The 12,631-nt window shown below is 43.2% G+C and overlaps 1 protein-coding gene across 16 annotated transcripts in view; it reads right to left on the bottom strand.

The window, feature by feature from the left end:
• The window catches only part of NCOR2 (nuclear receptor corepressor 2), a 601,679-nt gene that overhangs the window by 126,906 nt on the left and 462,142 nt on the right, over nt 1-12,631 (bottom strand). For 15 of the 16 annotated variants that reach the window (XM_075322517.1, XM_075322568.1, XM_075322586.1 and 12 more), the window contains exon 19: nt 524-668. In XM_075322517.1, coding sequence (XP_075178632.1) covers nt 524-668 — 145 coding nt within the window. The remainder of the gene's footprint in view (nt 1-523; nt 669-12,631) is intronic. The other variant, XM_075322539.1, reaches the window with a different exon arrangement.

Below are 12,631 nucleotides of genomic sequence, written 5' to 3'. Positions count from 1 at the left end.
TTCTATCCTCAAAGCAAGGTTCAAAAAGGGACAAAGGATGAAGCGATACAAAGTTGCCTTCTAGGCCGGCCGCCTAATCAGAACGCAGTATTGGCCACCAATCGAAGCGGAGGGGTGTGGAAAAGGCAACGCATATGCACGACCACATGGCTTACAGCGTCAAACACTACGCCCCTATTCGAGGTTGGAATCGTTACATAGCTGCTGTATGACAGGGTCACAACGACCAACGAGATCGTTATACAGGTCGCTGCATCATTACTAAAGTCGTTGGGAAAATGACTGTGTGACATCTCACCAACGATCTCCCCAACGATTTAACAACGATCCGGAAACTGTGACGTAGTAACAATCTCATTAATGATCTCGTTATGTGTGACTGGACCTTTAGTGGCTCAAAAGCAAAGAAAGAAGCAGATTTTATCTGATGAGATACAAAGTTTATTGGAACAGTGATCAAAAAAGAGTGATACAAAAAATAATGCCAGTGAAAAGTAAGCAACAAACATTACAAAACACTTACTGTCTCCTTCTTCTGCCATTTCTTCTTCGTTGCCACTAATCCCTGACACCTCCATCTCCTCATCCTCTACAGCAGGGGTATACTGGACCTCTTCTTCCATCTGAGCTGCTTTTTTCTTTTTTCGCCTGTTGTTGCGCTCCTTCTCCTAGAAGAAATAAGTTACTTAATATCTGCCACAATAATGTCATGTATAATGCATGATTCCAACAAACCAACTGGTACAATTTTGATAACATGCAAAAACTGCCACTAGTGATAAACAACTCTATTACCATTGTGTTACCATACATGTATATTTGTGTTGCTATATAACACTTATTAGCAACCCATCAGCCAACTACTGTGTTTCTCTGGAAATAAAACAGCGTCATATTATTTTTGGCTCCAAAAGATGTGCTAGGACTGATTTTAGGGGGGGGGGATGTCTTATATTATGTATTGGTGTCAGTGATTGAGTAACCCGTTAATGAAAATTCACCTTTCTCCTGCGTATAATCCAACCCACCTCTCTGCCAGTGTCAGTGATTGGAAGTTGTGTTAAAGAAAAAAAAAAAAAAAAAAAAGAATATTCACCCTCTTCCTCCGCCCGCCCAGTGATTTACTCAGACATGCCAGGGGATCGCATCGCAATGCTCGCACTGGCTGGTGGCTTTTCTGACCCGAGCGTGTCAGAGTGTATTTCTATGCAGCTGTCACATTCAGGTGAGGAGAGCAAACGGCCAATGTGACCATTTTGCTGCGATTCTCGGAGAGCAATACAACAGTCCGAGTGAATGACTTATACCCGGCACAGAGGGGTGGGTGGGTAAGGGGGTGAATATTCATTATTTCATTAAACACAAGTTTTATCACTGACGCCAGCAGAGTTGTGGGTGGGATTACGGGTGAGAAGACGAGTGAATATTCATTCCATTAAACAGCCGGCATGTGACTATAAACCTTTGGAGCTTACAGCAACACAACGGGGCAATATACACCAATAAAAGTTACATATCCTGAAAGGGCTGCCCAAGCCCTATTCCAAGACACTATTAGTATGATGATACACAACTAGGGCTTATTTGTGGAATAGGGCTTGTATTTTAAGCATACTCAAAAAAAAAAAAAGGCTGAAAAGTCCTGCTAGGGCAAACATGGAAGATGGCTAGGGGAAACATGGAAGACGGTATAATGGTCCATCCTGCGTGATAAATAGAGAAAGGAACAAACACAAATCCTTTTTTTAGAACCACATATGCCTGATAACTTCAATTTCAAATTTACCACCCCCCCGCAATGATCTGCTCACAATCTAGTAGTAATTTAGAGCACTTTATCTTATTACTGGTGGTGCCATGTACAGTATAAATATATATCATGTGGTCATAACTGTGTCTAATCACTCATTACATAGACCAACAATGCCGGCCTGATTTTCCCGTTCATTCTTTTGCACAGATCTATGTCACATTGATAGCTATATAATATTGATAGCTATGTTCACAGAAATTCTCAAGGGAAAACAAACAGTTATTTGTAGTATGGGTTAGGTGCTTAAATAAAGTATAATTGACTGAGTATTCACAACATAGCATCTAAAATTCACATTGAGATGTTAATTTTCTGATGAGAATCTAGAGTTGGATAAGTGGCTATCAAAGATATGACAATAATTGACTAATGTGAAATCTGTATGATAGCTATTTATCCAATTTTCTTAGGAAATCTAGATGAACACAGTCTGCTAATCAGTTACCCAATGTCTAAGGCCTTGGTTTATAAAATGTGTCAAAAGATAAGTTTATATTCTAATGAGTGAATGCATCCTTAGACTTGGGTTACAAAGGCAATGGGGCGGACGACATTTAGGGTAAGTTCACACACTGCGTTTTTTTATGCTGCGTTTTTGTGCATTTTTTGCCGCAAAAACGCACAAACGCACCCGCGGAAAAAAAAAACGCGGCAAAAAAACATGCATTTTTACAGTGTTTTGGTGCGTTTTTGCTCACTGCGTTTTTATGCGTTTTTTATCAGTGAACAATGCCATTAAAGATTGTTGAAAAAACAAAAAAGTCTGATGTCATTTCTTTCTTCAATATGTTCTTCATTCTCCACTAGTGTATGCAGGAGAGCAGACAGCTGCAGAACTACAAGGCTCAGCATGCTCCATCCAGGACTGTATGCTGGAGGGAGAGCAGAACCACAGGGCTCAGCATACTCCTTCCAATAGTGTATGCAGGAGAGCAGACAGCAGCTGCAGAACTACAAAGCTCAGCATCCTCCATCAAGGACTGAATGCTTGAGTTTTTTGCCCCCCCCCCCCAAAAAATGACGTGGGCTTCGCTATATTTTTGTATGCTAGCCAGGTACAACAGGCAGGTACGGGCTGCCCCCAAACCCCAGCTGCCTATTTGTACCCGGCTGGGAACCAAAAATATAGGAAAGCCCTCCCCTTTTTTAATTATTTCATGAAATAATTAAAAAAAAAATAAAAAATAAAAAAAAAATGACGTGGCCTTTGCCCAATTTTTGAGTCCAGCCAGGTACAACTAGGCAGCTGGGGATTTGATGCCGCAGTGCAGAGTGCCCAAGCTTTCTGGGCACCTCTGCTGCGAATTGCAGTCCGCAGCCACCCCAGAAAATGGTACTTTCATAGAAGTGCCATCTTCTGGCGCTGTGTCCAACTCTTCCAGCTGCCCTGGGGACGGGTGGCTCGCTGGGTAATGATGGGGTTAGGGCTAGCTGTATATTATCAGCTGGCCCTAAGCCTAAAATTCATGGTGCCACGCCAATATTAGACATAGCCACCATGAATTTCTAGTAAAGATAAAAAAAAAAAAACATACAGAAATATTTTTATTAGAAATAAAACACAATTAGTGACTCCATCTTTATGGATATAAAGAACCCCCCAACAACCTCCACAGTAATCCTGGGTCAAGCGTCGTTCAATCCGGATCCAATATCATCTGATCGGTTTGCTGGAAGGCATACCGGTCAGATGATGTGTCAGGTTCAAGGACGTGAATCACATGAAACAAACTGATTGTATAAAAGCCAAAAGCCGTTTATACAATCAGCTGATGCATCAGTGCAAGAAAAAAAAAAAATACACACGTCTGTGCTGACTCCCGTCCGATCGCTGCAGGACCCAGGAGTCAATGTTTAAGCTGGTCGGGCGGTAAAAAGTCAGCGTCACTGCGAGACTTCAGATCAGCTGATGCGTCAGGTGCCGCATCAGGTGATCCACTGCCAGGTCCTGCAGCTATCGGACGAGTCTGCACACAGCCGAAGCGGTGGTACCGGGAAGAGGAGCTGGTAGCGGACATGGCACCGGGAGTCTGCAGACAGGTAAGTATGAGATTTTTTTTCCCTACTGTTCACATTTGATTTCGTAGCTGCTTCCACCTCCCGTCCGGACATGGCGCCGCACTGGAGCGGACATCACGCCGGACGGGAGGTGGAAGCAGCGGTGGCGGTACCGGGAGGATTCACACTTGTGTTTACCAACAGAAGGAATCCTCTTTCCTGTACATGTCACTTTACTACCCATCCCTTGCGTTTATAGCTGCGTTTTTAGTCATAGAAACTCACTAAAATGCAGCTATATTTGCAATTTGCGTTTTTCATTGCGTTTTTGAACATCTCATTGAACTCAATGGGTGGAAACGCAGTGAAAAACGCAAAAATAATTGACATTTTGAGTTTTTGGTGGGCACCACAAAAACACAGCTAAAAAAACCCGCTGTGTGCAGACCGCAAAAATGCAAAGTCACGCAGTTTTCTGAGCAAAAACGCACCCGAAAAACATGCAAAAACGCCGCAAAAAACGCACTGTGCGCACATAGCTTAAGGCTATGTGCGCACGTTGCGCAAATACATGCAGTTACGCTGCGCTTTGTAGCGCAGCGTAACTGCATGCGTCCTGCGTCCCCTGCACAGTCTATGGAGATTGTGCAGGGGCCGTGCGCACGTGGCGTTTAAGAGCGCAGCGCTTCGGCTACTGCCGAAGCGCTGCGTAAAAAGAAGTGACATGTCACTTCTTTCCTGCGCTTTGCCGGCAGCTCCTGCTCTGTCTATGGCAGGAGCTGCAGGCAGAGCGCATGGAATCGGCGCTCACTACGGACATTTCTGCAGCGATCTAAAGCGCACATGTGCTCTTCAGATCGCTGCAGAAATTTCTGCAGGGCTTGTACGCAACGTGCGAACATAGCCTAAGACTGCAATGTTGCAGTGCTAAATCTCAATAGTAAATATGGTCCCACTGCAGCAAGAACATCCAGCAGCTGCAACAAGACCGTCAGCAAAGACCTGGAAATTTCAACCTCATACAGGACATTGAAGGGGTTGTCCCATTTCAGTAATTTTGGCACCTTCATAATGTATGGCTACATACGCTGCCACGTTTGCATTGCATTGGAGTGTGTGCTGTCACCTGATCTCGAAATGTAGGTCACACCACAGAGACCTGCCTCTATGAAGTCCTGGTACGGTATAGCCTATGGCTGTGCCATAAATGTCCTAGATGGGACAATTTCTCTGATTTAGCACCTAGCGATCCTACTGTCACAGAGTCTAAGTTGTAATGTAGCCCTAGCCGTAATAATCTATGGATCAAGTTTTATTTTTCGTGCCTGTTCACCTGCGCACGGATGGAGTGTTTCAGTAATTTCGCAGCTGTCTGGACTTGTACTGGGATCACTTGCCTGAGATAATGGCTGCTCCGGATGTGTGCTATTTATATACAGGTTGCAGACTGGCCCTAAAAGCATCTGAAATACTTCCATTCAGGGACTGGAAAACTGCATAAAGATGCAGAGCAGAAATCTGTTCAGTTACATTGTAATGAGCGCCCAACATGGCTCCTTATCAGAAAACCGCTTTTCATTTATTTATTTGGTCTTTAACCAAATGCGAGTCACAAGAGCTGGAAACATGCACTCAACTTGCATCTTAATTGCTTTCGTGTTGCCTAAAGAGAAACCTGAAGACAAACAGACGGGGAAAACAGCCATGCAGCGACTGAGCACAATGGTTACTATGGTAAAGGTCTCCTTCACCTTCTCCGTTCCAGCATCTTTCTGATGAGCAACCCTCACTGAAAAAATTCTGGTCTAAATCGATTTAACCAATCTGCTGCCAAAAAAAAGTTTAGAATATTTTTATCCATTGATTCAACTCGATTTTTTGGGAGGTATTCATCTTTTACATATATACAGCGGGTAAAAGTATTGAACACGTCACCAATTTTACAAATATTTCTAAAAGGTGCTATTGACATGAATTTCTCACCAGATGTCAGTAACAACCCATCCAATCCACAAAGGCAAGAAATCAAACCATAATGTCCATAAATTAAGTGATGTGCAATAATGAGAAATGACAAAGGGAAACACATTATTGAACGCGCTTACTGAAAATTATTTAACTTCGTACAAAATGCTTTCTTGATGATGATGATGATGACAGCTTCAAGAGGTCTCCTTTGAAGAAACTAAATGGAGATAGGTGCTTCGGTCTGTTGGAGCGCTATTGAAGTAACTGCCAGTTGTTGTGCCAGATACCTGATGAAAGCAAAAGTGGATTGCTGAAACGCGTAGTGTAATAACAGGAGTTCAGATTAAAGATTATTACCTTTAAACAACTGGCAGTTACTTCAATAGCGCTCCAACAGACAGAAGCACCTATCTCCATTTATGCCTACTCCCTCAAAGGGAAATTCGGAAGGAAGCTGCTTAGATTGAAGGACCTGCCAAGTTTAATCAGAACACCCTAGCCGGAGGACGGAAGATTGCACAGGTGCTGCAAGATCCATGGTGCCAGTGGATTCAAGGAGCCTGGAGCATTACTAAGCCCGGACCCAGCAACCAAACCAGCGGTAACAAAAGTGGAGAGGATCCCCTTACCTGGAGGATCTATAAACCTACAACTGGGGTTCTGCGGGGGCGCACAACCTCCTAAAGTGAGTAGTTTTCTATATAAAAACTCTAGTTATTCCACGGGTGCTTCTCATATGCGCTCTCTTCTTTTTTATATTTACTTTGAAGAAACTAGTCACATGCATTGCTCACGTGTGATATTGTGCCATTCTTCCACACAAACACTCTTCAAATCCTGAGGGTTCTGTGGGATCTTTCTATGAACTTTGAGCTTTAGTTCCTGACATAAATTTTCTATTGGATTAAAGTCAGGTGATTGGCTGGGCCAGTCTAGCAGCTTTATTTTCTGTCTGAAACCAACTGAGAGTTTCCTTGGCTGTATATTTGGAATCATTGTCTTGCTGGAATGTTCACCCTTGTTTCATCTTCATCATCCCGAGTGATGGGAGAAGATTTTTATCAAGAATGTCTTGCTTCCTTTGACCGTTCATCCTTCATTCAATGACATACAGTTTGCTGGTGTGGTATGCTGAAAAGCAGTCCCGCATCATAATGTTCTCACCTCCAAACTTCACTGTTGGTATGGTGTTTTGGGGGCAATATGCAGTGCCTTTTGGCCTCTAAACATACGTATGTCATCCAAAGAGTTAATTTTTAGTCTCAATTGATGTTGTTAAGCAAACTTTAAACACTTGGGAACATGCTTTTTGCTTGGTAATGGAATATTGAGTGGAGAGTGTGCATACAAGCCGTGGAGGTTGAGTGCATTACTTATTGTTTTCTTTTAAACAATTACACCTGGTGATTTCAGGTCTTTCTATAGCTCTCCACAGGGGGTCTTTGGCTCTTGGACAACTATTCTGATAGTTCTTTTTATTCCGCTGTCTGAAATCTTGCGGGGAGACCCTGGTCGTTGTCAGTTTATGGTTAAATTATGTTCTTTCCACTTCCAGATTATGGCGCCAACAGTGATCACTGGAAGATTCAGTCATTCAGAAATTCTTCTGAAACCAATCCCATCAGTATGTTTTACATCAATAAGGTTGTAAAGGTCTTGACACAGCTCCCTAATTTTACCCATCATGAGATTGACTGTGGCTTTTTGCACCTCAATACTTTTTCCCGGTGTACATTTTCATTATTACACACAACTTAATTTATGGACATCTATGGTTTTATTAATTTGCCAATGTGGATTGGAAGGTTTGTTACTGACATCTCGTCACATTCATGTCAATAGCACCTATAGAATAGTACCAATAGAAGTCTATTTAAAAAATTGTTGACATGTTCAATACTTATTTCACCTACTGTATGAAAGTTTTCAAAAAGGAGTACAATGGAACCTCGCTTAACGAGCAACCCAGTTAACGAGAATTTCGCTTAACAAGCAAAGCTTTCTGTAAATTTGTAACTCAGTTTACGAGAAAGCTTTGCTGTATGAGCAAAATACTCACCGCACACACTTCTGGTTCCGTACATCCACCATGCTCTGACCCGCTCTTACAGTCCACACAAACACACACAAACACGCACGCACACACATACAGTATTATGCTCACCTTACCTTCCGCTCCATCGCCAGCCAGATGGTTCTTGTAGAACTATGAGACCCAGGAGGCTGGCGATGGAACGGAAGGTAAGGTGAGCATAATCTGTGTACCTTCCATTTCATCGCCGGCCTCCTGGGTCCTGTAGTTCGCCGCTCAAGGATGTGTATCCGCAACCAACGTGACGAGGCAGGAACTTCAGCTGTCACCGCTACTCAAAGGCAGCGCGGTGGCCAATCAGAGGCTAGCAGATCCTGCCTTTGACGTCAGCGCTCTGGCAGCGGAAGTTCCGCCCTCGTCGCGATGGTAACCCGATACACAGCCTGTACCGGCAAACAGCAAGTCCCAGGAGACCGGCGATGGAACGGAAGGTAAGGTGAGCATAATATGTGTGTGTGCTTGTGCGAGTTTGTGCGAGTTTGTGCGTGTTTGTGCGTTTGTGGAATGGCACAATAGGGGACCAGGATGGGACATTTAACAAGTTGTGGAATGAATCATCTGAATTGCAATGATTTCCTATGGGAAATCTTCCTTTGTTGAACGAGTAACTTGGTTAACAAGCACACTCCCAGAACGGATTGTTCTCGTTAACCAAGGTTCCACTGTATCTGCATATTATGTGCACATATGTTTAAGTAGGTACTATGACTCTATGGTCACTTTCTTCAATAAAGCCTCTCGGACTTCTCCATTTCACTACATCCTTCCACCTTCTCCATGACAGCTGGAATCTAATTCCTCAGTGAGCTGGCAGAATCTTTTTTCATGAAGGAGATGGATTTAGGTCCTGTGCGCACTGGGAAATAACTTTTTCTTAAGAAAAATCCGCACCCTCTGGCAGAATACCACACCCGTAGCAAAAATCGCGGTAATAACGCACCTGCGGTTTTGAATGCGGTTTTTCCGCGGGTTGGTACCTGCAGTTTTTTACCATTTCTATGGCAAAAAACGGAAGGTACCTGCGGAAATTAAGTGACATGCTCATTCTTTTTGCTGCAGAAGTTCTGCAGCAAAAACCTGTAGGTAAAAAAAACGCAGTGTGCGCACAGCATTTTTTTTCCCCATAGGTTTTGCTGGGGCAAGACTGCAGCAAGGTTATGAACATTTTCTGCAGCAAAAACAGGGGAAAAAAACTCAGTGTGCGCACACGGCCTAATGTTTTTCAGAGTGAATGAGGAGTTTACGAGGCAATGGGGGGGAAAGAAGTGGCTCATAAGCGGAGAAAAAAAAAATGTAGCTAATATATTCTACATGATATTAGTTATATATTTTTGCTGTAACAAGTTTGTTAAAAGAACAGAGACCATTTAACCTCTTACAGTCGCACGACATATGCTATCAAAGTGTGTACGACAGTATTTAGTCCAGACTGTATGGGTGTGTTACACACCTCTTCTCTACTAAGGAATGTAGAAATTGGCAATGTTGAAACTGATTATTTAAAATGAAGGTTATAAGATTAGCTTCGTTAACAACTCTGTTCCCACATCAATTGTCCATCCAGTTGGACATAAAAATATGCATTATTAGCAAGTCTACATTTATCCCCTCCTATTAACAGAACCGACAGAATACCAGCAACAAGCAGACAGATCTCTAAGAATCCCAACACTCCGTGTTCTCGGGTTATTACACTTGCTGGCACAATCCTAGACCGTCTGTGCTTATTTTTCTGAAGATGGAAAAGTACAACACAAGAAAAAAAATTATGTGGGGAGATTTTGAAATGTGTTATCTGATGTTAAAATGAGATCCAATACAATTTTTAAAGAACCATGGGAATCTGCTGTGTCATTTTATGTCCCCAGTATATAGAAGCCTCATAGACACATTTGGTAAAAACATATTAGTATTCAATAGCACAATAGCAACACAAGACAAGGAAAGTAAGGCGCTGGTCACATCCGGGCTATGGCCCCTTTTTAACACATACACCAGACATACAGTGTGTCCACCCATATCCTGTCCACCGCCATTAACTTGAGAACGGCGGCAGCTATAGGCATAGAAGTGGTGTCTAGGTATAGTAAAGTAGCCATGCGCTACGCAATGAAACCACCTATAGCGCCACCTGGTGGAAAACAACGGAGTTAGCATTTTTATCTTTAACACGGAACGAGAGAGAAAAAAAGTGAAATAAATTGTACGGAATCATCAATTCAATATGAATCAACACCTTGCATACAGAAATGCTATGATATGAAACCCATGACCCCCCCAAAACATTGAATGCTGGTCATGTATATGGCACTCATTTAACTTTGATGCTCAAAGTGGCCACCATCAGCTGCACAATGGACATCTGGACTCTGGACAGCATACTGTACATACACGTTGTGCAATATGGTAGGTGACACGTTTGCACAAGCATCTGTGATATGTCGTTGTAGGTCCTGCAATGTTGGTGGAGGGGGTCACATACACCTGCTCTTTGATATGACCTCACAGAAATAAGTCCAATGGGGTCAGGTGAGCGTGGAGGCCACTCCACGCAGCCACCATACCCAATGACTTGTAAGAAGGTCTCCATGAGGTATCACTTCACGTCCGCAGCCTTTTCCACGTTCTAATCATAGCATTTCTGTATGCAAGGTGTCGATTCGTATTCAATTGATGATGCCCTACAACTTTGTAATTCACTTTTGTTCTCTATCTCGTTCCATTTTTTAGATAAAAATGATAATGCGGGCGTCACACGAGACGATCCATCGTGCGATAGGTCGTCTGGGTCACGGTTTTCGTGACGCATATCCGGCATTGTTTGGGACGTCGTTTCATGTGACACCTACGAGCATCTCAGAACGATTGCAAATCGGTTACAAATCGTGTATTGTTTACACGTCGTTTATTTTTAAAAAATAGTTTATTCTTCCCTGCGCCGGTTGTTCATCATACCCGGGGTAGCACACATCGCTCCGTGTGACACCCCGGGAACGATGAACTGCAGCTTACCTGCGGCCGCCGGCAATGCTGAAGGAAGAAGGTGTGTGGGATGTTTACGTCACGCTCATCTCCGCCCCTCCGCTTCTATTGGCCGGCGGCTGTGTGACGTCGCTGTGACGCTGAACGTCCCACCCCTTTCAGGAAGTGGATGTTCGCTGCCCACAGCGAGATCACTCAGCAGGTAAGTACGTGTAACGGGGGTTTAACGACTTTGTGCGACACGGGCAGCGATTTGCCCGTGACGCACAAACGACGGGGGCGGGTACGATCGCTTGTGCGATCGCACGATAGATCGGAATGTGTGACGCCTGCATAACTCCGTTGTTTTCCACCAGGTGGCACTATAGGTGTTTTCATTGCATAGCTCATGGCTACTTTACTATACCTAGACACCAGTTCTATGCCTATATGCCTATAGCTGCCGCCATTCTCAAGTTAATGGCAGTGGACAGGATATGGGTGGACACACTGTATATGTAAAGCAGTTATTGAGAAGGACAACAGAAGTAGCATGCTTCACCTATGAAGCCGCAATGTAGGAGAAAACATGCAAAATCCATTTTTTTCTTACAGTATATCAATCATTCTATGGAATAGCGTAGTCTACAGCACTATTCGATAAAATAACTTATGTACGGTATATAAGCCAGAGGGAGGACAAAACGACTCTCTGGTAATGTAAAATACTTTAACCCTATACACTTGGTTAGCATGTACATTAACAACTTTGTGAACATAGCCCAAGTGTTATTAATTTCCCCCAATTTGACAACCTCCTCTTCAGCTTTACAAATGTTTGAATGCTCTTCTAGACAACAAACACTGTCCAAATAATTATCCAAAGTCTGTTAACAAAAAACAACCTTTCAAAGGGATTTCCTCATAAGACATTTACACTACTCATACTTAGTGAAAATTAGATTTCGGGTGAAATTTCAGGATGATCCTCAAATGCTCTCTAACCTTTTCAGGTGAACTTACTGTGACCTTCTCTAAACTTCTGAATGCACATGTACAGCTGTTCAATGTGTCACTACTTTTTGCACAACTTTCTGTTCTATCCAGGAGCTTAACAGCAAAATTCCCATCAGGTGTTTGATCCATAAATCGCCCAATAAATTTTGGGGTTCAATTAGAATTGGTATTTACACAGTCCTTTTAGAATTGGTATTTACACAGTACTTCTCATCATGCTGTTCACATTTTCCCATCATGAGACCAAGACGACACCTACGAATTGATCAACAGTACCTTGCCATTGCAAGACTTCAAGCAGGCTTTTCTCATATAGCCTCTGAGCTTAGATTGTCACACAGTGTCATCAGACGGTTGCAACAGAGATACAGAGAGACTGGAAGCGTTAAATAAAGCCATAGAAGTGGTCATCTTTTGACAACCTCCCACACTCATGACCAATTTGTTGTGAACAATACCCTTCGAAATTGAATGATGAATGCCACACAACTCCAGGCACATTTAAGGGCAGTGAGAGGCACCCAAAGTGTCACGTCAGACCATTTGAAACAGGTTACATCAGCGTAATCTACGTACTAGACAACCTGCAGGCACCACCAAGCACAGATATCATCTTGCTGGATGAAGGACCTGTGGGCCTCTGTGCTGTTCAATGATGAAAGTTGATTCATGCTGAGGAGAAATTACGGCCACTAACGATGTTGGGAGACATCAAGGAGGGCCCTATACATCAGCCATTTTTGGCACCAGTCGAGCCTTCGGTGGTGTGGTGTTACAGTAGG

The sequence above is a fragment of the Anomaloglossus baeobatrachus genome, chromosome 1, assembly GCF_048569485.1.
Source record: "Anomaloglossus baeobatrachus isolate aAnoBae1 chromosome 1, aAnoBae1.hap1, whole genome shotgun sequence".
NCBI classification, from domain to species: domain Eukaryota; kingdom Metazoa; phylum Chordata; class Amphibia; order Anura; family Aromobatidae; genus Anomaloglossus; species Anomaloglossus baeobatrachus.
The sequence above is the reverse complement of the archived record's forward strand: the minus strand, read 5'-3'. Positions and strand labels throughout refer to the sequence as shown.